General features: G+C 52.9%; 1 protein-coding gene across 2 annotated transcripts in view; it reads right to left on the bottom strand.

The window, feature by feature from the left end:
- The window catches only part of EHMT1 (euchromatic histone lysine methyltransferase 1), a 75193-nt gene that overhangs the window by 20851 nt on the left and 29335 nt on the right, over window positions 1-25007 (bottom strand). For both annotated transcript variants that reach the window (XM_065879541.1, XM_065879542.1), the window contains exons 9-17: window positions 24311-24456; window positions 18458-18601; window positions 17455-17681; window positions 15310-15483; window positions 14156-14238; window positions 12939-13045; window positions 7889-8011; window positions 2142-2243; window positions 476-580 (exon numbers count right to left, since the gene is read on the bottom strand). In XM_065879541.1, coding sequence (XP_065735613.1) covers window positions 476-580; window positions 2142-2243; window positions 7889-8011; window positions 12939-13045; window positions 14156-14238; window positions 15310-15483; window positions 17455-17681; window positions 18458-18601; window positions 24311-24456 — 1211 coding nt within the window. The remainder of the gene's footprint in view (window positions 1-475; window positions 581-2141; window positions 2244-7888; window positions 8012-12938; window positions 13046-14155; window positions 14239-15309; window positions 15484-17454; window positions 17682-18457; window positions 18602-24310; window positions 24457-25007) is intronic.

Genomic DNA, 25007 nt, shown 5'->3' with positions numbered 1-25007 from the left:
GGCTTGTGCCAGAGCAGCCCCCCAACTCTGCCAGCCCTACCACCGCACTGGTTCTGTGGGTCCCTGAAGCCCGCCCGAGAAATTCCCCTTTGAGTTCATCAGATGCGCCTGGTGCTGCCTGTGACCAAACAGCTCCACTGATACACAGCAGAGGGACTGGCGAGTCCCCCGACCTTGGCCCAGGAGTGGGGTGAGCCCTGGGGCCTCAGATGTCACCACAGACATGGGAGTCAGTGTCTCTAAAGACCTCTAAAAATGCAGCTCTGCCCGAGGGGCAGGTCTCAGGGAACTGTGCCCCTCGGTTCACATCCAGCAGCCGGCTGACACACAAAATAACCACTGGAAACCGCGCTGGGTCAACACATGGCTGGCGACTCAATGGGAAGAGGTCAGAGCCACAGGCAGGTGCTAGGACGCTGCCACCCAACACACCCGTCCCCAGTCCTCCAGGGTCCGCCTCCCGGGGGAGACTCACGTTGTCCCGGATGTTGATGTCAGACCCCTTGGACAGCAGCAGTTTCACAAGGTCCACGTGCTTATACTCAGTGGCCCAAATCATGGGCGTCCAGCCGCCATCATCCTAATTTCAAAAGAAACAAATATCCATCACAGCTCCTAGAGACACAAGACGTGAGGCAACTCATCACTCGGGACCTGCAAGGAGGCCCCAGGGGGCGGGAGCCAGCCTGAGTCCCCATTTTGTTGGAGGAAACTGAGGCTCAGAGCGCTGCCTGGGGATCTCAGCGAGCAGGCAGGGCCGACTGGGCAACTCGACACACCTGTGCGCACATGACAGAGTCACCTAAGAAAAAGGCCTGAAGGCCAGGGAGCAGACCCAGCTGCAGAGTCCGTGCCCGGCTGGCGGGAAGCACTGACCGGGACGCACCTGCCCACCCTTCTGGTCCCAGGACAGACTCCACGCACGAAGCAGGAGCAACAGCCAAGAACTACAGACAGACAGACGGATGGACATCAGGCCCAGAGATGAACAGAGGCCATGAAAAGTCCCAGCCTCTTCTTTAAGGGCCGGAGCAGAAGCTCACCGGGGCTGAACCCCCTGCAGGCTGGGCCATGGCTGTGATGAGCTGGCTGTGTGCTGCTCTACCCCGGAGGCGACTCTTAGGAAATGAGTATTACGGTGCCAGTTCCTACTCTGCAAACACTCTAGCATGACATTCTCCACTTTCCAGTCGCCACATTTTCCTGGTGGATGCACACGGCCTCCATGACTAAAGCGAGATGGCCCCTGCAGGCCTACCATGGGCACTGGGGACACGGCAGGGGCAACACAGCCCAGCCTGGGGGGAGAAACTCACAAAACCCGACCGAGTGGGAGATAAAAAACCAAAACAGGGGAAGGGGGCCCGTGGACCCCACTAGAACAGAGGTTGGAGAAACCACACTGCAGGGAGCTGCATTTCTGGTCCGTCTGGGAGGCTCTCACAGCCAGGGTGGTGGGCACGTGAGCTGGCTTAGCAGCAATGGCGGGCCAGAAGATGGGGGGGCGGGGTGCCTGTGATGGGAGATGGTCATCCCAGAGCTTCAAGTCATGGGCGGGCGGGGTCCTAGGGAGCGGAAGGGGGTCTCGGAGGACAGGAGGGGCCCCTGGTGAGTTAGAAGGCCCCACCCTCATTGGCTCTCCCCAGCCACTCACTCGCTCAGCAGACACGCACAGGACCTGCTCTGTAACCAGGCACTGCAGGTTACACAAACACCGCACCGGGGTCCTGACAGCAGGTGGACAAGAAGCAAACACACAGGGAAGGAGGTGGAATGTCCAACAGTGGCCAGTGCTGGGAGGGACGACGAGCTGCCACGGAGGTGGCACTGCACACAGGAGGCCAGAGACCCTGCTCAAGTAGCAGCATCTGAACACAGGCCACATGGAGACCAGGGCAGCCCAGGCGGACACCTCAGGACAGGCCTGCAGCTGGGCAGCGGCACAGAGCTTGGCGAGCGGCCAGTGGGCAGGCCAGGAGGGAGGTGGACGGGGGCGGAGGATGAGGCCAGGCCTTCCAGGACCTGGCAGGGGTGGGGGGTGGGGTGCCTCGGAGGGTGGAAGGGGCCAGGATCACCACGAACGAGGACCACACCTCTGGCCAGCCCGTCAGGTGCCGTCACGAGTGGAGGAGGTGGTTTACCTGACAGTTGACGTCCATCTGCCCATTGGACAGCAGGTACTGAACCACATCATAGTGACCTTTCTTGGCAGCCAGGTGCAAACAGGTGGAGCCCTCTGCGTCCTGCAACACAAATGCATTTAGGTTCTGAGAAATCACAGCGTGATGGGGCAAGCTCGCCGTGCAGCCTGACACTCGTCACGGCGGCTGACCACCTCCAGGTTGCGTCCGCTGGCCACCGGGCACACCTCCTAGATGGCTTTTAGCTCCATCTTCTCAAGGACACTAAGGGTGCCACGTTAACTGAACCATCTCAACAAAAAGGCTCCTTCCAGATCGCCAGTCTGAATGCAACGGCTATTATGCTGACACCGCTCTTGATACTTTTGCTACATGTGTATGTATCCACAAATGACGGCTTTATGTTTTTAAATTGTCTATAAATAACATATCATATACCTGTCTGCAATTCATATTTAGTTCAACATTATGGTTTGGAGATTTCACTTTGTAGAGAACACATAGCACTAGTTCACTTATGACAACTGATGTAAAACTAGCCCAGTTTGTGCATTTGGTCGAGGAAGACTCGTTTTTCACCAATATTCACCAAACATTGCAATACGTTTCCCGGATTCCTCATGCAAGAGTTGCCCACGGGGGTCCCCCAACACCGAGACCCCCCCCAACAATGACACGCGTGTGCTGCTCCCCCAGGTGGGCTCAGCTGTGGGCTTCACGGGATTCTACGGCCAGGGAATGGGGTGTCTTGGGGGCTTGAAAGGCAGGCGCCTTCCCGGCATATCCCGGTCACACATCTCCTCTCCAGGGAACTGCCTGGTCACCTTCCTCACCCATTGCTTCCGGTTACTTTCTTTTATCTGTAGGAGGCCCTGATGCCCTCTGGCTGCAAAACCCTTTCCCGGGTGTAGCTGCCCGTCATGTACCTTGTGACATCTTTTGTTGACCAGAAATTCTGAATTCTAATGCATTTGACTTTATCAATCATTTTTGTACTTTTGTCTTGTTGAAGAAATCTTTCCCGACGCTGGAATCACAAAGCTAATCTTCCCTCTTAACCTCCAAAAGTTCTGTAATTTTGCCTTTTGTGTTTGATTCTTCTGTTTACCACGTGCCTGACGTGTGCCCTGACCCTGCTCACTCAAGCCTGGTCCGCGTGTTAGCGTGCGTTCTCCAGGGAAGCAGAGCTGGTTCTCGCCTGCTCACTGGCTCAGACAAACATCTGCCCTTGGCTGGAGGGCTTCGTCCTCTGACACTGGATGTAAATACGACACGGTTTTAGGATTAGATGACCACCTTCCTATTTGTCCTACCTGTTTCTATTCCTCTTTTCCTGCTTTTTAGTTACACAAGTATTTTTTAACATTCCGTTTTACTTCTTCTACTAGCTTTTTAAAAAGTTTTCCTGAAAGCTATACTTCTTTGAAATTATTGCCTTAATGTTCCGTAGGGATCACAGGCTTCAACTTTCCCATCCACTTAGGTCAGTACTTATTCCCTCCCAGGAAAGAACTAAAACCCGAGGACCCTGCTCACATCCACCACTGGCTCCCCCTGTGCTCCCGCTGTCCTGTCTTACTTCCAAGTTTGTGTAAACTCCATCTTACAAGATTCTTCTTGCTTTAAGCAGCCTCTGTCTTTTAAGAAACTTAAAGAAAACAAGTATTTACCATTTCTAGTATTTTCATTCCCCAAGAACGGGATTTTCCTCCCACAAGCTTTATAGTGTAAACCTGCTGGTAAGTCCTATCAGCTTTTGTGTACCTGAAAATGTTTTATTTCACAAGTGCTTTCTGAAGGACGCTTTTACTGGCTGTAGCATTCTGGGCTGACAGTTTTTTTGAGTTTTTTTTCTTCCCTTTTAGCACAATAAGAATATCACTCCATTGTCTCCTGGCCTCCGTCGTTTCAAATGCAAAGTTGGCAAATGTTCGTAATGTTCGCTTACACGTGCTGTGTGTTTTTCTGGGGCTGTGTTACGGTTTCGACAGGTTACCGTGATGTGTTTAGGTGTGGCAGCCTTAGTATTTATCCAGCTCGGGGTCTGCTGAGTTTCTTGAATCTGTAGGTTATTTTTCACCAAATTTGGGAAATTTATGACCATTTTTCCTTCAATAAATTTTTTTCCACTGGGTTTTCTCTCCTTTCTGGGACTCCAATTACACATCAGACAGCTCAATGTTGTCCTACAGTCTGCTTTTCAGACAGAATGGTCTCTCTGATTGGTCTTGGATTTCAAGGACCCTTTCTTCTACAGCACCCAGAGTGCTGCTAACAAGCTCATCGGTGAACTGTCTACTCCAGACCTCCTCCAATCACTTGTCCTGCAGGCTCCAGCTGCTTCTGTAAAGCCCTGAACACTGACCTCTTGCCTCTTCAGTGGTGCTTTGCTTGGGCGCTGGCTCCTGTGACGAGGCTGGGAAATCGTCCCCTGGCCGAGAACTGGGCAGAACTCACCCACCCATCCTAACGGAGAGGATTAATAACAGTTATCTATAGATAGTCATAGAAAAACTAAAGGTTTCCAGATCTCAAAAACCACCAAAAGCAAAGGACTAAATACCAGCTTGAAAAAATATTCACAACAAATGTAAATAACTATATACAAAAAAAGTTCACTTTGAGAGAAGCAAATTAAAATAGTAAAAAAAAAAAATAATCATTTTTGCATATCAAATTGCTAATTTTTTTTTTAACTGTAATGATCGGCACTTGTAAGAGTACAGGGAAACGAGTGCTCAGACACTCCCGGATGCAATTCAGAGAGAGGGATCAAAAGCCTTAGAAATGATTATATATTTTGATCTAGCAATTCCACACACACACACCCAGAAATCTGTCTTAAAGAAATCAAACGTGCCAAGATTTAGCTATGAAATGTCTGTTGAAGCATTCTGTACAATAAAAACTGAAAATAACATAAATATTAAACTATCAGCAAATCTAAAAAAATGACACAAATTGTATCATGAAATACAACACAGCCACTTGAAATAACGTTATAGAATATTTAATGACATAGAAAAACGAGTGAGAAGTTAATTTGATGGGAACAAGGAGTTGATAAATCAGTATGAACAGACGATCATTTTTTTGTTGGAAAAAATGTGTATTAATTTGAAGGGCTGTGGGATTTAGCATTTTTATTGTTATTGCGTGTGTGTGTACACGACATAAAACTTGCCCTCTTAACCATTTTAGAGTGATTCAGTGGCAACATGAATTGCTCTCACAGAGCTGTACCATCACCACACTCTATCCTCAAAGCCTGTCCATCAGCCCAGGCAGAAGCTCGGTCACCACTCAGCAACACTATCCCCCCCTCACCCCGGGTAACCTCCAACCTACTTTCAGTCTCTAAATCTGCCTGTCCCAGGTTCCGCACAGAAGTGGAATCATACAATATTCGTCCTTCTGTGTCTGGCTTCTTTCACTCAGCATAACGTTCTCAAGTTCACCTGTGTCGCAGCCTTTGTCAGAATTTCCTTCCTTTTTGAAGTAAGGCTGAATAGCACTCCATCATATGGATGGACCACATCTGGCTTATCCATCACCCGTCAATGGACACTGGGTTGCTTCCACCTTTTAGTTACTGTAAACAATGCTGTGAACAAGGTGTGTACATACCTGTCCGTGTCCGTGCTTCCTGTTTCTTTGGGTACATACCCTGGGTTGGAATTGCTGGATCATATAGTAATTCTATGTTTAACTGTTTGAGGAGCCATCATGTTACATTTTCACCAGCAATATATGAGAATTCCAATTTCTCCACATCTTTGCTAGCACTTATTTTCTGATTTTTAGATAATAGGTGTCCTAAGGGTCTCACCATGGTTTTGACTGCATTTCCCTAATGACTAATGATGTTGAACATCTTTTCACGTGCTAACTGGCCATTCAAATATCTTCTCTGGAGAAATGTCTACTCACACTCTGCCCATTTTTGAGCTGGGCTAGAGTTTGTTATTGAGTGGTAGGACTTGTCAATACATTCTGGATAGTAAAGCCCTATCAGATACAGAATTTATGAATATCTTCCCCTCCTGTGGGTTGCCTCTTCACTCTCTTGAATAGTGTCCTTTGATGGACAAAAGTTTATAAATTTTGATGAAGTTTACGTTACCTAGTTTTTCCTTTTATTCTCTGTGCTTTTGGTGTCATACCCAAGAAATGATCGCCAAATCCAATGTCATACAGATTTTCCTGTTTTCTTCCAAGAGTTTTACGATTTTAGCTCTAAGTTTAGATCTTTGATCCCCTTTGAGATAATTTCTGAATACACTGTAACCTCATCCTTCTGCATGTGGAAGTCCAGTTTTCCCAGCACTTGTGAAAAGACGCCCTCTCCTGCCATTGGATGCTCTGGGCCCCCTTAACATTAATCACTTGATCGTATCTGCGAGGGTTTATTTCTGGGCACTCTATTCACTCTTCTACACGTCTGTCTCTAGGCTGGTACCGCATGGTTTTGATTACTGCAGCTCTGTCTTATTAAGTTTGTTTTGTTTTGTTTTGTTTTGTGGTACACGGGCCTCTCACTGTTGTGGCCTCTCCCGTTGTGGAGCACAGGCTCTGGACGCGCAGGCTCAGCGGCCATGGCTCCCCGGCCCAGCCGCTCCGCGGCATGTGGGATCTTCCCAGACCAGGGCACGAACCCATGTCCCCTGCATCGGCAGGCGGACTCTCAACCACTGCGGCACCAGGGAAGCCCCTGTCATAAGTTTTGAAGTCAGGAAGTGTGAGGCCTCCAGCTTTGTTCTTTTGCAGTATTGTTTTGGTTGTTCAGGGTCCCTTAAGGTTCCCTATGAATTTTAGGATGGGTTTTTCTATAAGCTGTAAAAAAAAGGCATTGGGATTCTGATAGGGATTGCACTGAATCTGTAGATCGTTCTCGGTAGCAATGACATTTTAACAATACACTCGGCACTCAGTATCCACGGATGCAGAACCCACGGATATGGAGGGCTGACTGTACTATTAAGGGACTCGAGCATCGGCGGGTTGCTATCTGCAGTGGTCCTGGAATCAATCCCCCGCAGATACTGAGGGATGAATGTACTGTCTTCTTCCAATCCATGAACACCAGATAATTTCCATTTATCTGTGTCTTCTTTAATTTCTTTCAGCATTTTTTAGTGTACAAATCTTTCGCTTCCTCCGTTAAGTTTATTCCTAAGTATTTTATCCTTCTCAATGCTATTGTAAGTGGAACTGTCTTCTTATTTCCTTTTCGGATAGTTCATCACAAGTGTATAGAAATACAACTGACATTTCTGTACTGATTTGGTATCCTACAACTTTCCTGAACGTATCTATTAGTACTAACAATACTTTGTGTGGATTCTTTATGATTTTTTACATATAAGATCATGTCATCTGTGAACAGAGATCATTTTTCTTCCCCCTTTCCAATCTGGATGCCTTCTATTTCTCTTTCCTGCCTAACTGCTCCAAACTGAAGACAGAAGAGAGAAGGTGTGCCTATCCAAAGAAGGAAGCTGGACACCTCTGCACACAAACTCCCTATCAGATGCTTGACTACCGTCAGACATAGTGCATCCAGTGCTCACTAGTATTTTCCACAAATAAACCAGTAACCAAGTAAGGTGAACTACCTACTTCCAGACAACCCGGTGGATGGTTGGTGGCTACCAATTTCTGAAGACGTTCCAGCAAGGAACCGGCCCTGTTCCTCTTCACGAGGAGCTTCTACATGAAACAGGGGTGTGCTTCTGAGCAGTGAGTACCTTCGGATCCACGAGGGCCCCGGCCTTGATGAGGTACTTCACCGCATCTAAGTGGTTGTTTTCTGCAGCCTCCATCAGCGGGGTCCTCTGGTCCTCTGAGCAGGTGTCGATGTTGGCGCCCGCCTGGTGAAAAAAGGGACAGCTCAGGTGTGAGAGCTGCCACTGCAGCCACACCCAGTGAGGAAACATTTCCCAGGCTCAGCACTTGGAAACAGAGGGATCTCAGGGGCTACGCTAAGTCTTTCTATCAACTAAGCCTGAATCTTCCAAAGCAGAATTCAGAGACATGGTTATTCTGTAACTATCAAAACTTTAGTTCAAGAAGAGCATTTCATTTCTAAGCTAATTGGGTAGAAATGCTTACAGTAACATTAGTAACAGCACTTTTAGAAATAAGAAAGAAGGTGAGACCCCAGAACAGACAAAGAAGGGGTGCTGAAGGGGACTCAGCAAGGCAGGGACAGGAGGCAGGCGGTGGCCCAGCCTGCAGGGACCGTGGGGCCCCAGCTCAGGGGCCTCAGAGACCTCTGTCTCTGGCTGTTCTAAACACCTGCCAAAACAAACTGAAGAAAAACTCATTCCCAGGATGCATTTTCCAATGGAGTGTGTACTTGGAAACCAACGAGCCAGGAGGTATGCTTGGGTAAATCATCTGTTTGAAACTGAAACGCCCAACCTTAAAGTGGGTTTTCCACTAACAGCAAAGCAAGTGTTTGAACATTTTAAAGAGCTAATACTTATAAGGCTAAAAACAGTATCGTTTTTACTACTAGCAATTAAAAAACAAAAGTAACCCAGTTTAGTAAGAAATTTAAAAATAGACCTAGAATGGTACACATGGAAAGCCAGGGGAACTGAGGTGGTCAGGGATGGTGAAGGAGACTCGGCTGTTCCCATGGAGCAGAGCTAACGTCAGAGAGCAGGGGCATCCAGGTAGGAGACGAGTGGGGGACACAGGTCAGATGGCCCAACCTGAGCGCGAGGTAGAGCCAGGATTCCACAGCAGCTAACTTTAACAACGAAACTTGGAAAACCACACGAGATAAAGGTGCGGGGTGGGGGTCTGCGTAGCGCTTAACGAGGCCAGCGTGGGGTTGGCCATGCTCTGCCAGGCTGCACAGGCCAGGATGTGCCCTCTGCCGGTGAAAGGCCAGACGCCACCTGTGACTGGGTGCACACACTTGGCAAGACCCCCCCCACCCCCAAACCACCCTGAACCACCCAGGGGTGCGAGAGCCCGGGCCGCAAGCCTGCCCGGGGGATGGCCCGGAAGGGAGGGGCCCACAGGCCAGGCAGCCCCCGACAGGGCCCATATCTGAGAGGCCCAGACGGGCAGATGACCAAGAGCAGAGCCATGGGCCGCACGGTGCAGAGGGTCCCAGGCCCTCCCACCCGACACCCAGGTAGAGTATGAGGACGGCTGCTCGGTGTGCTTGTCTGAAACCTGCGCCGGCCAGTGACGGCCCCACCCACCAGCACGGAGGCCCCGCACAGGGACATGTGGGCAACCCAGGACCACACCTGGGAAGTCAGCCCAAAGGCTAGTGATCGTCACAAGGAAGAGGCGGGGGGGCCAGGAGACAACGCAGAGAGATCTGAGACACAGAGGGAGGTGGAAGGAGGGCCTCCACCCAGAGGGAACAGAGGGCCAGGGAGGTGCGGGGTGAGCACAGCCCACGGCACGTCCTGGGCTCCCAGGGGGCAGGGCAGTGGTTGTCGCTCTGTCCTCCCCTCTGGGCCCATGACTGCTAGAAAACGCACCTTTTCCTATTAGTAGATGCCTCCTGGGCTCACAGCCTGCAGAGCAGGCAAAAGCAAAGCAGGCAAGATGGACCCCAGATGCAAGCAAACACTAACACGGAGGGACAGGATGGCGACAGAGTCGGCGAGCAGATGGAGGCCCAGGTAGGAGAAGCCAAAGCAGTGACCACAAGTGGGGACACACCCAGGCCCGGGCCCAGAGAGCCGCGCGGCAGGTCACTCTGACCACGGGCGTGCCTGGTGCCGGCCAAAAGCTGGGGCTGGCCAAGGGTACCGGAGGGTGTCAGTGGCGGCGACCCGCACAGCTGCCCCTGACCTCGTGCCCCCGCACACCGGACGTGCACCCGAGCGCCCCAGAATGCGTCCTGCTGGGGTTTCGTTTAATGTTGTTATTTAAATTAAGTGTCCACCTGTGGCAGGGCCACTGTGCCGCAGTTGCCTGGATGGAGCTGTTTTCAGCGAGACCTCGGCATGAAAATTAAACAGACCGGGAAATACCCAAACCACTCCTCACAGGTGCTCCTCCACTGACCCCAAGCGTGAGCGAGGGTGCCTGCTGCCTGGGGCCAGGGCCAGAGCCACTCTGGGGGCACGTGAGGTGGGCACCCACCAAAGCTGTGCCTCCAAGAAACAATACCCTCGGATTCGGGGCAAAGCAAAGGAAATCCGTCCCACGTCGGATGGGTTCTAGGGGAGAAAAGGACACAAGAACACAGCCCCCAAGTCGGGGAGTCTGCAGCCTGGGTCACCAAATTAACCACCAGGCTGACAATCTAATCTGAAGTGATGTCAGACGGTCACGCCTCCAGGCTCCGGGCAGACAGTACAGAGTCATAAAGATTGCTGATGTATAAAGCATTGGTTTTTTCCAAAATACATGTTTTATTCTGCAATAGCTTACAACTCACAAGAAGCTGCAAAACAGAACACAGAGCTCCTGTGTTCTTTGCCCCGGACAGTCTTCCACTATCACGGCCAGTGGGGAGAAGCAGGAAACGGGGCAGCAGATCAGTGAATGACTCTTAGGCTTTTGCTCTTTGAATGAAAGAGGCAGACAAAGAATTCACACTGTGTGAGGTTTACAAGTGGACAGAGCTGAGCCATGGGGTTGAGGACCTCTGTGGGGCTGTGAGCGCGCAGAAACACACACACCTGATCGTCACAACACAGGCTAGGAGAGCTGCCACGGGGGAGGGACACATGGTGCTTCTGGGGGGCAAGCAGATCAGGCCATGTCCCTTTAGAACCATTCATTAACCAAGACGTCTACGTTTCAATGATTTTTCTGTATGTATCTCACACACGTTTTTATGTTAAAAAAAAAAAAGTTGGGGTGTGGGGGGAATAGATTCTTTCAAAGGAGTGTGAAACTACCTTTTCCAAAGGAAGAATCAAGTCAGAAGACCATCAATTGTTCCCCCTCCCCCTCTGCCCCTCCTCTTCTTCCCCCTCCTCCTCCCCTCCCCCTCCCCCTCTGCCCCCTCCTCCTCTCCTTCCTCCTCCTTCCCCCTCCTTCCTCCCCCCCCTCTTGCCCCTCCTCTTCTTCCCCCTCCTTCCTCATCCTACCTTCCCCCTTCCCCTCTCCTTCCTCCCCTCCCCCTCTTCCCCCTCCCCCTCTTCTTCCCCCTCCCCCTCTTCTTCCCCCTCCTCCTCTTCTTCCCCCTCCTCCTCTTCTTCCCCCTCCTTCCTCATCCTTCCTCCCCCTCCTCCTCCTCCCTCTGTCTCAAGACTGAGCAAGTAACAGCCACTTGTTAGAATCACAGAGTGACCTCTGGAGGCAAGAAAACAAAGACTATAACTTCCAAGCAAATAAAGAGAAAGGAAATGAGACAAAACAAAAGTCAATCCAAAAGAAGGCAGCAAAGGAGAGGGAAAAAAAAAAAAGAAATATTTGTTTTAAGAGGCTGAGAATCAAAACTACAATATAAGAAATTAGAAATAAATTTTAAATGTCAAAAGTTACAGTAAGCATAAGTAGATTGAAGATTCCTATTAAAATACCAAGGCTGTCAGACAGAGCTTTTTAGAAGCTGGCTACATGCTACTAAAAGAGATCTGTCCAAACGGAGCCTCTGGCATGAGCCAAACTTGGGAGGGGTCTGACAAATGGGTCTCAGGTGTTAGAAATCTAAACCAACAGGTAACCCCACTGTACAACACCAATGCAAAAGCAGGCTCCACACTTCATACAATCACATCTTAGTCTGTGCACACAGCACAGGTGAGAAGAGGATGAAGCAGACACTCCAGGCCGACAGTGACACAGAGCAGCTGTGACTAGACAAGAGACCCGGGGGAGGGGGGTGTCCGTCCAGGGCCCCAACAGAGATGCCCACAGGACGGTCCTCTCCAGACACAAAGCCATCCCGAAGCCCACCCGACACAAAAACCTCCAGCTGACGGGCCCCAGCCAAGAGCCCACCACCGGCATTTCAGTCCCTTCCTTTACAAACAAACAGGATCCACCAGGCATTTGAGGGAAACCTGAAATAAGAAAGACCAGAATGAACAGACCAGTATAAAGCTTCCAAACACTGTGGGAAGACCCAGAGGCTACAGAAAAACGTGGCAGCACAGACGAGACCCCGAGAGGAGCCAAGGGTCACGCCGAGAGCGCCGCCCAGAAAAGCGGGACAGAGCGTGAGTCCAGAAGCTGCAGCAGGTAAACGTAGACGCTTGCGGAGGGACCTGGAGCCCAGACAGAAAATCTCCCATACCTGAACCTGGGCTGTGGGGAAACTCCAGACCCGCGGGTGAAAGGAAATTTCCTGAAGGCTCCAGAGATAAACACATGGCTTAAGGGTGGCCTCCGGGAAACAGGGGCCCCAACACGGGCCAGGGGAGGGATGTCCCAGAGAGCAGCAGCACCGAGAGTGGATGATGTGCTTCCCAGATGACACAGGGCCAATCTGTCTGCTCGGGGTGGATTGGGGGGCGGGGGGGCAGGGGGCGGTGTCCAGGACACATTTACATGACCACGGAATGCAAGCTCTCAGTGCAGGGCGGGGGGTAGGAGGAAGCATGTGCGCACGCCTGGGCTAAACCCTCCCACGCCAGGAAGTCGGTGACACTAAAAACCCAAACGAACTAAAACAAGTCAAACACCGAATGGCAGTGCGTCATCTCCAGAGGCGGCGTAACTGGCAGGAGAGGCAGCAGAGGGGCTGAGGGCACTGGGCAGAGCCAGGGCGGGTGGGCCTGGGAGCCTCTGGCACTACTGGGCGGCCCGGCTCTCGGGACCCAGGCCAGGCTGTCTTGCTTTGGTGGCCCCAAGAAGACCACATCTGACCTGAATCAGCATGTGACAGATGTCCACATGGCCGGCCTCCGCCGCAGCATGCAGGGGCGAGCGCTTGTTCTGGTGCTCCATCTTGAAGTTGGGGTCGATCCCGTCAACTGCAAACAAACAGGAGGTGCCAGTTACCGCAGGTGCAGCCCCCAGAGCCCGGGATGGCGCAAGGGCTGGCAAGGCTCCAGGTGGAACCGACAGGCAGGCCTGTGGTCAGATACCCCCAGCACCTACGCTCCTCCTAGACACCCTCATCTAACTCTGGGCTCCCCCGTCCCTCCCGTCCCCAGGCCTGGGCCCGAGCGTGAGGGTGGCGGGGCCCCAGGATGGATGCTCCACAGGGAGCAGGACCCCCAGGACAGGCCCAAAGGGAAGGCGGTTGCTGAGCACAGCTCCCAGCCTGGAATGGAGACGGGCTACAAGGCCAACCACGGACCGGCAAGGTGAACTCAGCATCGCACAAGGTCCACGAGGAAAATGATTAAAATCGCCACTTCAGTCAACATAAAATAAAACCTTTTTTTTTTCAGAGCAAATTGTTAAGCTTCTTTCTTGACTTACTGTCAAGTTAAACGATTCTTAATCAGCCTTTTCAAGCCAGAGAAATCAAGCCTACGCTGTGAGCTCAGAATCAAAGCGCTGTCCCTTGCTCCGCAGGAGACGGAGCTGGGAAGGACCCGACCAGTACATTTTCAGGTGTTAAAAACCCATAAAGGCAGGTACACACTGAAAACACAAGTGCCAGGTGGGCTGCACCCTGCACACGAGGGCGCCAACTCCATCCACACGGCACAACAGCCCAGCTGGCTAACTCTGCTTTCATGGAGTCGACATCTTGTCTTAATCTAATAATCACATATTTAATTCCTGTTTAAAAATGGGGAATTCCTGGGACTTCCTTGGTGGTCCAGTGGTTAAGACTCTGCACTCCCAGTGCAAGGGCCCCAGGTTCGATGCCTGGTCAGGGAACTAAATCCCGCATGCCGCAACTAAGAGCCCACATGCAACAAAGATCCCATGCGCCACAAGTAAGACCCGTACAAAATAAAACAAACAAACGAGGAATTCCCAGAGAATACTTCCACTGTCGTGACTGAGCATGAACACTGTGAACGGGCTGAACCCCAGGGGAGCCCGTGTGCACCAACCAGAGAAACCGGACAGAGCGGGACACGGTGGACAGTCACCGAGAGACGCTGACAGATATGGCCACCTACCCAGCATGAGCAGCACCTTCTGCAGCTCCCCTTGCCGGGCCGAGAAGTACAGCTGCTTCGGGTGGAAGCGGAGCTTCTTGGGTCTGCGGAGAGAGCACAAGACAGCAGTGAGCACAGGCCACACACACACGCACGCAGGCGCACGCGCGGCACCTGCAGGCTGGGAAGGCCTGGGTTGGGCCCACCTGCCCAGCCTCAAGGTCAAGGATGCCACACCCACCAGGCATCTCACAGTAAAAATAACCAAAATTAGTGAGCATCTCCTTCACCCACAGCACGAGAATGGTTCCTGAGGTTCTGCATTCTGTGCAGGGCACAGAGCGAGCTGCTTCTCTATAGCATGAGGTCAAGGAACCCCCGAGGTGGTGGAGGCAGCATGTCACACCCAGCTACACCCACCCTCTTCACAGTACAGAGTCTGGACCCGGTGAGTAGGGCAGGGGACTGGACAGTCACCATAAGACCAGGGCCAGAGACCAGACTGCAGGCGGACAGAGAAAAAGCTGTGGGGACTCAGGAACGTGTCCCAACACTACAGCTTCCCGAGAAGCAAGACAGGAAGGTGAAGCTCTGAGCGAGGGAGCCGCGCGGCCTGCCCGGAGCCCTGATCGTGGAACCCCATGACCAGTGGGCACCTGTGGGGTCATGGGTTGGTGCACCGGGCCCTCCTGCAGAGCCACAGGTCGGCTGCAGTAATGGGGGCCGCAGGGACAACTGAGGGGCCACCTGCTCCAAACTCTCCTTTCAGAGACAAGGAGCCACAGAGTGGCACTGGCCCTAACGTCCTGAGGTCAGAGCCACGGTCAACGTGTCCAGGGAAACATGTGCCAGAGCCTCCCAGGACTGTCCTCGCTATGCCTTCAGAGGATCACTTTGCTCTTAGTGCAACGGATGACAACCTGCAATCGTTCCCCCAAGTAACAGAAGAGAAGGTGCATGGTCCTGATGACCAATGCTAACAGGAGACCTAAGGAAGGCCTCAGCGACCTCCTGGGAATGCCGTGGCCCTGGGGGCGCAGACAGCGGGGACGTGTGGCCCTGGCCAGCACCAGACGCCGCAGGGGGACAAGGACGCGCGCGGAAGTGCCGGCGGCTGACTCATGCAGGAGGACACGGAGGGGAGGAGTCTGCAGGAAGGGAGCGCCAGGCCTTACTTCTCCGAGTCCAGGGCGATGAGCGCGCTCTCCAGGGTTTCCTTCCCAGGTCCCTGGGAGAGGCCGGGTGCTGGCTTCCCCAGCCCGGCTGGCCCCATGGGGTCGAAGGCCTCGGGCACCTGGGGGGCTGTGCTCTGCGGCTTGTCATCCTCTGAGAGCGGGGGTCCAGCAGTGCTTCGGGGAGGAAGAAATAAGTGGAATTCTGAGTTTTAGAGACGTGGAACTCTCCCTTCTTGTGGAAACCAATGAAAACACAAAACATGATTCACTCGGACCCTCCAACTGCACTGCTCTTCTGAGAGTGAAAATGGTCTCAGGTTCACTGACCATCTGTCTGCTCAGCCCCTGGAGGGAAGAGCCCAGACTCAGAATCAAATCCCAGAGAAAAATGGCATTCAGAGGTGAGGGCGGCTTTCGCAGGACTTTTTGCCCAATGTTCAAATATGCTTTAGCGAATGAACTTCAGGTTGAATCTAAAGTCCACTGCCCTCCCAACGCAAGGGACACCTTGGAATTTTGACTCAAAAATCATTAAATTTAGGGCTTCCCTGGTGGCGCAGTGGTTGAGAGTCCACCTGCCGATGCACGGGACATGGGTTCGTGCCCCGGTCCAGGAAGATCCCACATGCCGCAGACCAGCTGGGCCCGTGAGCCATGGCCACTGAGCCTGCGCGTCCAGAGCCTGTGCTCCGCAACGGGAGAGGCCACAACAGTGAGAGGCCCGCGTACCGCAAAAAAAAAAAAAATCATTTATAGATTAATATGATTAGTACAGAATAATATGAAGGAGTCGACACCATTCCAATATTCAGTTTTGAATGTCTATAATTCGAGTCTCTTAAATGACCTTCAGTGAAGTTTTATAGCTTCCTTTTTCATCAGTGTAGTATCGCTTGCTTTTTCCTAGGTAGGTTACAGGTTTTGTTGCTGTTTTGAAAGGCTCTCTCTCCATCACCCTGGCTTCTAGCTGGACACACTAGTGGGGACGAGGCTTCTGACACCTTTTCTTACCTGATCCTGTGGCTGACTGACTCCATTTAGCTTTATGAGTTCTTCAGCTATTTCTACTGAATACTTCTGAGAAGAAAATTATGTTTCCAATATCAACCCTTCTCTTTTAAAGACTGTTTCTTCTGTGTTCAGCTAGGGCCTCCAAAACATGACGCAGTAAGAGCAGACTACAGCAGCTGACACTAATGTTTCATATCATACACGACACACAGGTACAGATGTTTAGGGACAGGCACACACAGGTACAGATGTTTAGGGACAGGCACGCACAGGTACAGATGGGTAGGGACAGGCACGCACAGGTACAGATGTGTAGGGACAGGCACGCACAGGTACAGATGTGTAGGGACAGGCACGCACAGGTACAGATGGGTAGGGACAGGCACGCACAGGTACAGATGGGTAGGGACAGGCACGCACAGGTACAGATGTGTAGGGACAGGCACGCACAGGTACAGATGGGTAGGGACAGGCACGCACAGGTACAGATGGGTAGGGACAGGCACGCACAGGTACAGATGGGTAGGGACAGGCACGCACAGGTACAGATGGGTAGGGACAGGCACGCACAGGTACAGATGGGTAGGGACAGGCACGCACAGGTACAGATGGGTAGGGACAGGCACGCACAGGTACAGATGTTTAGGGACAGGCACGCACAGGTACAGATGGGTAGGGACAGGCACGCACAGGTACAGATGTTTAGGGACAGGCACGCACAGGTACAGATGTGTAGGGACAGGCACGCACAGGTACAGATGTGTAGGGACAGGCACGCACACGTACACGTGGGTAGGGACAAGCACACACAGGGACCGATGTCTCAGGTGTATACCAACAGCTACCTATGGGAGTCCTGTACTTCGACCGAAAATACTGTGATCCCACGTCAATTAGGATGGTGTGATACTGGTTCGAAATCAGGCAAAGAAATGTACAAAACTACACTGAGTGCAGAAGAGACGTGCACAGTGGCAGCGAGCACACGAACGTCAGCATGCCTCACAGCCTCACGCGTCAGAAATCACGGCGAGTGTGAGCCAGCTGGGAGACGTCTGGCAAGTCGGAAGACATCAGCAACAATTAAAGACGGGCATCGTCAGGTGAACTCTGAGGGCTCAGGGGAAGCCGTACCTGCCTGTGGTGGTGTCGGCCCTGCCCTCCACTGTGGAGCCCTTCTCCTGCCCAGGGGCCAGCGTCACGGTGGAGGTCGTGTCTGCTTTTGCGATGGTCACCTCTCTGGCCTTGGAGGTCTCCTCCCCACAGTGGGGACAGTAACTGGCGTTATCGACTCGAGAGGCGCAGGCTTTGTGGAAACGGTGAGAGATGCTGCTCTCGGGCTGACATTCCATAAAATTACCCTAAAAACAGGGAGGCCAGAAATCTTCTTTTAATTGGGGCTAATACGCGGAAGAGCAAGCAAAGCCCAGAACTGAGCTCTGTGTGGGGGCAGGAAGCCAGAGCCCGGGGGGCTCCCAGCCCCTCTCCGGGTGAGAAGAAATGACGCCCTGCGTCCACGGGGCCCCTCCCAACGCACGTCCACACACGTGCTATTTGAAGGAGAGAAAAATCCCCATCCCCGCGCCCCGAGGAGGCCGAGGCCTCACTCTCCAGCTGCTCTGACCAGGGGACGTGCCGCATATAAGTCCAAAGACGGACCCACGGAAGACACACCCGGGAAGACACTCCCAGAAGCAAAAGCCCGAGGAGGGAGGTGCCGCCAACAGCCCTTGGCAAAGAGCGCCTGACACCACGCCCTTCGGGCGACCCGACCTCAGGCCAGGGCTCTGGGCTGAGGAGCAGCGCTCTCCCTGGGAACCTCTTTTCAGCAGAAGCAGAAAGGCATGATGAGGATGGCGAGGGCACACAGGCGTGACGTCTGGAGAAGCCCCTGGGGGAGAGGCTCTGGGCCCAGGAGCACAAAGGGCCACACGGAGACCAAGCGAGGGCCATGTGAGCCACATGAGCAGCTGTGCACGAAGTCACTGATGGAGAAGATCCCGGAGGCACTGGCGAGCAGGACGCAGTGGAGGGCCAGGCGGCCCTGCCTAGGTAGACACGCGAGCGGCAGGAAGGGAGCCGGGGGCCCAGGTGCCCCCAGAGGCCAAGGGCAGGACAGAGGGGGCCGGGCACTCACGGCGGTGCAGAAGTAGCCGCAGCCGGGACAGCACTGGTGCTTCACCATCCGGCCCCGGTGGTCTTCACACAGCACCAGGAGCGGCGCCTTGCTGGACGGGCGCATCAGCTCATGCTTGACCACGCTGTTCGTGCACCTGCCCAGCTGCAATCAGACGAGACCGGGTCAGCCGCTGCCATGTCACAGGGCGGGGGAGGGGCTGTCAGGAAATCAAAGCAGGAAGGCGGCCGGGTCCTCCACCACGTGATGACGGGCTGTGCCGCCGGTTCACGGACCAGGGGGTCACGGCGGCCACGTGAGGAGAACAGCCTGGGCTAGGGGCTGGGGCATCAAAGGGAACAGGACACATGCCAGGAAGCACGACCAGCAGCAGTGAGCACAGAGAATCCACAGGACCCACCAGCACTCGGGCGGCCCACCTGCGCCCGCTGTCGCCCTGGCGCCTTCCAACAAGGACCCTGGCCTCCTGGCAGCTGGTGCGGGTGACGCGCCCCCAGCCCCAGCTTCCTCCTCGCCTGTTCCTCAAGGGAGCCCGTTCTCAGAGACTCCATGAAGCCCAGAGATCGGGGGGGCAGATGGGGCCAATGCCCCCAGGAAAGAGGCCCGGGCGGCTCTGAGGCTGGAACAGGAGGCCACGAGGGAGGGCACAAAATCAAGCTCTCAGCACCAGAAATAGGAGGGAGAAGTGAAATTTCCATGGAAGCGCTGGGAGACGGAGGGAATTTTCTAAAGTAAAGCAAAAAGTCAAAAATGTGGAAAATGGAGAAGAAGTGAGAAGGCTGGAGGCTCTGCAGAGAGGACCCAGAGGGGGGGCCGGGGCTCCTGAGACGCGGACAGCCCGAAGCAGACGGCGACATGACCAGGACGTGAGAGGAAACTGCGCCCGTGAAGCTGTGGCGACAGGAGAGGATCGGCCCAGACCTTCCCCCCAGGAACCTCCCTCAAGGAGCTGCTGAGGCAACGTGCCCCCCTCTGAGAGGGACCGATGTGTCCGAAAACCCTACAAAGTGAGCAAGTCCATCAGTGTGGGGTGGAATCGGTAACAGGCACAAAGGAAACAATGAGAAACGAGGCAATTACTAACTCCGGGAAAAAGGAAAGGTTGCTCAGGAGAGGAAACCCCTGGCTCAGCTGTGGACGCTTCCACGAAAACAGCGAAGAGGCTCCCTCGATCGACGGAGGGAGGGACAGACAGATGCAGACCGCAGTGTGGGGGCGGGGGGGGGGCACCCTTCCCACAGTAAGAACCCTCAGACAACACCTCAAAGGAGAGGTCAGGAAAAGAGGGTAGAAAGCAGGTATTTGAGAACATGGAGAAAATCCCAGGACGAAAAGTAAAAGGGGCCAAGGGTTGCTTGGGGGGAGGGACCCTGAGACCCACCCACGTCGTGGACATTCAGGATCTCCAGCAGCGGGTGGGGGGCAACAAACAGCCACCAGGACGCCCCCTACCACCACCAGGACCCGCAAGGCCATCAGGAGACACAGGTGGAGGCCTCTGACTGGCTCAAGTACACTCAGCGAGGAGGAAGTTCAACAGAAACCATCGGACCCCAAAATGGGAAGAGAACGCAAGTGCGGAGCCTCCATCAGCTGTAACACAACATCCCACGAGCCCGCGTCGAGTGACTGGTTTCGGAAAGAGAAAAAAATAAAGAGCCACTGGGCAGGAACTGATTTTCTAGGAAAACAGAGAGACCGGGTACAAGTCCAAGAAGCTCAGAGAAACCTAAAGAGGACAAACACCAAGAGAGAGCAGCACAACCCCACACCTCAGCCTCAGAGGTCGGCGCAGAGGACTACAGCAACAAAGGCCGCGGCCTCTCCTCGGGACCTTCGGACGGCAACACCGACCGACGTCCCGAAGTGCCCAGAATTCTGTACCCATCAAAGTGTCTCTCAAAACTGGAAGCAAAACAAGGACTTTTTCAAACAAACAAAAGAGAATTCATTATGAGCAGACCTGTGCTACAGGGGGAAGGGTCCTCAGGCACAGAGACTGTGGTATCAGAGAGAAATCAGATCGGAACAGAGGAAGAACGCTCTGGATGCAGTTTAAATAAAGGGAAACAAGAGATGATTACGTTATTCAGTCTAAAAGATGAGTATGTACAAAAATAATAGCATATATGAAACTGAAACATATGACAAAAGATGGGAGACAGGATTTGGGCCCACGCATCTAAGAGTCTTACATTACATGTTAAGTGGTACGATATCAATTCAAGCAAGACCGTGATAAACTAAGGATTTATGTTACAAACTCCAAAGCAACTGCTGAAAACGTGAGGAAAATACATAAAAAATAAAGCCAACAGTGGAATAAACTGGAATCATAAAAAATTTCAACCTGGGACTTCCCCGGTGGTCCAGTGCTTAAGAATCTGCCTGCCAATGCAGGGAACACGAGTTTGATCCCTGTATCCCTGTCTGGGGAACTAAGATCCCACATGCCTCGGGGCAACTAAGCCCACGCGCTCTGGAGCCTGTGAGCCCCAACTAGAGAGCGCCGGCCCACGCCGCAACAAAAGATCCCACATGCCACAACAAAGACCCAGCGCAGCGGGGGCCGGGGGGGGGGGGGATTCAATCCAAGAGGCAGAAAATGAAGAAAAAGGAGGAACAGATGGCATAATTCTTAGCACTATTAAGATGTCCGACTGTAACCCAACTACCTTGGTAAGTGCAATGGGGATGATCCAAGCAAACCACTGGGAAGACAGAGACTATCGGGCCCTGTGCAGGACACGCTGTCTAAAGAGATCTCCAAACATACAGACAGCACAGGTCCGGCGGCGGCGGGGCGGGGGGGTGTCCTGTGTCAGCACCAGACATCCCGAATCCCCAAGGACACAGTGGACCCCCCCCCAAGACGACAGGAGTCACGTAAAACCGGCCCGAGCTGAAGAGTCGACACCCCTCCCTCGCACAGAAATCAAGAGGAGCGTGTTGGTCGCACGACTGTGTACATCTGTCACACGTGTCACTCGTGTGATCTGAGTCACTCGTGTCACTCGTGTGACTCAGAGACACACAAGCAGAAAGGTGACCTCAAGTGTGTGAATTATGCCTCAATAATAAAGCTGATGGGAAGGAGACACAGGACGAAGGAGCTATTAGCTCTGAGGGGCCGCTGCCAGCTAAGGCCGAGGCAACCTGAGCATCGAAAGAGAAAAATATTTTTGGGAAAATAGCAGCAGCTTAAGAATTTCCTGGAATCCCACAGAAAAACAGAGCAACTAGACAGCAAAACCAAAACCCAGAGACGATATTTAAATCAAAACCAAAGGCCACAGGATGCAAATGGGTAAGGGTGGGTCTGCTAGACGCTGGTGCCCGGGCAGGAGGAGGGGAGAGGATGGGGGAAGAGGGACACAGCGAGGCAGTGTCTCGTGGACCCAAGGACAGGGGGGAACCAAGATACCAAAAGGTCCTCCCTGGGGCTGAGAAGAGCAGGCGACCTGGGAGAAACCCTGCCCAATCCCAGCAAGTCTGGGGCTGCCTAAGACCTGGGGCCAGGGCGGGCCAGCCGCCAGGAACCCTCAAACCCAACGTGCCTGGACCCCCTTCTAGTTCGGGGCACGAGGACGCCAGGACAAAGCTGAGCTGAAAGTGAGCAGGACAGGGACAAGAGAAATGAAGAAAAGAGAAGATCGAGAACAATGGTTCTCAAAATCTCCGGGTTCAGTGCTCTTTTACACTCCTAAAAATCACCAAAGGTCCCAAAGAGCTTGTGTCCAAATGGGGTACGTCTATTAACATTTACCGTGTTAGAAATTGAGAGAAAATTTTTAAATATTAATTTATTTTAAAATAGCAATAAACCTATCACATAAAGAACGTATTTTAATTAAAAAATTACTTTTAAAAAAGTTAATGAGAAATGTCATTGTTTTCTATTGTTCACAAAACTCTTTAATATCTGGTTTAATAAGACAGATGAACCTCATATCTGCTTCTGCATTCAGAGCAGGCAAAGGTGGACGTTCTTCTCTGACACCACAGCAAAACTCTACAAGGGGTAGTTTCTCAAAAGATTTGCTGCAGTGTAAAAATCTCAACCCACTGTCCGCAAGCTTAGTACCGTTACACCAAAATCCATCCACCTGTCTCGCACTGTGAATGATTTTGTAACACCATGAAAATCACTCATTCCCTGAGTTATACAGGTCTTGCAAACGCACAAAATGCCACTGTACACCCTGTGAAAGAGTAAGTGAAAAGGCACTTAACTTTTCAGTATTGTTAAAAAAATACTTTTGACCATGCATATCCCCTAAAAGAGTCCAATATGAAGAGGGTCCTGCAGGCCAAGGGGTGGAGGGGGGTGAAGCTTCAATAATAATAAAAATAACGACAACAACACAAAGGTTAGAACCCGTCAAATCTGTTTAAACACATGAGTTCATAATGATATTTTAAAAGTAAGAACTGGCCAACCTCAGAAGATGACAGAGAACAAATTCATTACCTGGACGACTGGGAAATAAAGAGGAAGGCTCAAGCACCAGTGCGGTCCTTCCTCTGAGATGTTCTGCTGGCTAACAAAAGAGCAGACCGGATGACAAGGCTCTTCGTGAAACCATCCAGCTAATAAATGAGCAGGAGGCGACACAACATCACCGTTTTGGAACCTCTGATGAATTAATAAACACAGGCATGAAGACTCAACAGCTGCCAACAGCAGAAAAAGAGAGGCAACCAGATATCACGAGCCTTTATCTTGGATTAAACTCCCCTCAGCTGAGCCGGGTCCACTTCTGTATAAACTGCAGACAGGGGCGCTGGAGGCCCCGTGAGCACGGGAGCCACTGCTCAGACCACGGGGTCAAATGGCCCGGCTGCTCCACACATAAAGGGAAAGGAAGAGAAAGGACAAGTGGGCAACAGCGTCTAGGGACACCTGTATGGCTGGTGAAACCACTCAGAAAACAGAAGCCGGGTGGCAGCTATTTGCGGACAATCCCATTTCCTGACCCTGGGCAATGGTTACCAGAGGGCCCACCCTAGACAGACTCATTAGGCCCAACACTTGTCTTGCATTGTTTTCTGGATTTATATTTCATTTTACAACAAAAAATTTTATAGGTAACAGGTTGAAAAGAGAAAAGACTGTGAGTTCCTAAGATGAACTCTGCGGAGCGGGTGGGAGGGGCACCGGAAGGCGTCAAGGCACCAACTCATTACTCGGAAGAGCTGCAAAAGAGACCACGAAGTCACTAGTTGTGCTGCGAACGCAGGATGAATGTTTCAGGGGCACAAACAGCCCCAGAAGGTGAGGAAGTTCTGTTCCAGAGACACCGGAGAGTCACTGCAGGAGGAACAAGGGAACTGTGGAGCCGCCACTCCGCAACCTCTCACCTGACGATGGACCAAGGGCAGGAACTCGACCTCACAGTGCCCCCACCAAGGCCGGCCGGAATGCATGACAATTCCCATGATAATGGGAATTACTGTTACTTCTGTTACAGGAGACAAGTGCTAAACGCTGGCTCAAAGCCAAGCGAGCAGAGCGGGACAGACCCAAGTGCTGGCGGCTCGGACGCCGAGCAGCAGGTTCAGGTCAACTGTAACGCTCTCATCACAGACAGTCCTTCTAAAGAAGGTGACGGGGCCTGTGGAGAGGCTGCGAGCACCCTCAGGTGCAGCTCTGCCTCTCACCCATCCACGTCCGAGTTCACAGCAAAGTAGAAAAGCCTCTGGGAAAGCGTGACCTCAGCGGAGCAGCGCCCGCAGCCGTGTTGGCTCCCAGCCACCACGCCTGCCCGGCCACGCACACAGCACCATCCTTCTGAGCAGCGCCGGTGCTGCCGGGTGGGGGCCCCCCTCGCACAGGAACGCAAACCCGCTCACCTGGTGGTCCACGCTCTCCGTGGCCATGCACTGGTTGTTGGCCAGGGTGGTGATCTCTCGGCTTTTCGGGGTCTCCATCCGGCAGCTGCAGAGGGGCACCTCCTGAAGGCCGTCCGTCTCGCCTACGTCGGGACCGTTGGCCAGCCCTGCGGTCACACACAATGCGTGTCGCCACCACGGCCCAGAGAGCTTTGCTACACTCGGCCCCGCCCACCCCACCTCCGCAGGGCAAGAAAGTGGGGACACAGTCCCTGCAGACACGCCCGCGGGCAGCCGCCCAGGAGCCGAGGTCCAGGAGCCAGACCGCCTGGGACTTCGCTTCCCACATGCTTCCCAGCCAGGAAGCGCTTGTCTTCGTCACTTGGTTTTAGAATTGCAGCCACGAAGCGAACGTTCGGTTCAACCTGAAAGGGTTTGGAGGCAGCTTGTCTCCTGATCATCTAGAGCGCTCCTCACCCACTACAACAGCGCAAAGCGCCTGCTTATTAGGCACAAGGAGGAAAGAACTGGGGAACACGAAGAAGAAAACTAGGATCACGAAGAAAGTGTCCGGCGCAGCACATCACCGCCTGACCCAACAGGTCAGGTCAGGGCAGGGCAAGGCGGGCAGCACCGGGAGGAAGGTCGCCCGCGGCTAGGCCAGCTTGCAGTGGGGACAGAGGTCGGTGGCCAGAAAGACCCCTCGACCCAGCCACGG

This window comes from Phocoena phocoena, chromosome 6 (assembly GCF_963924675.1).
Source record: "Phocoena phocoena chromosome 6, mPhoPho1.1, whole genome shotgun sequence".
NCBI lineage: Eukaryota > Metazoa > Chordata > Mammalia > Artiodactyla > Phocoenidae > Phocoena > Phocoena phocoena.
Note: the sequence above shows the minus strand (reverse complement) of the source record. Positions and strands in the feature narration are given on the sequence as shown.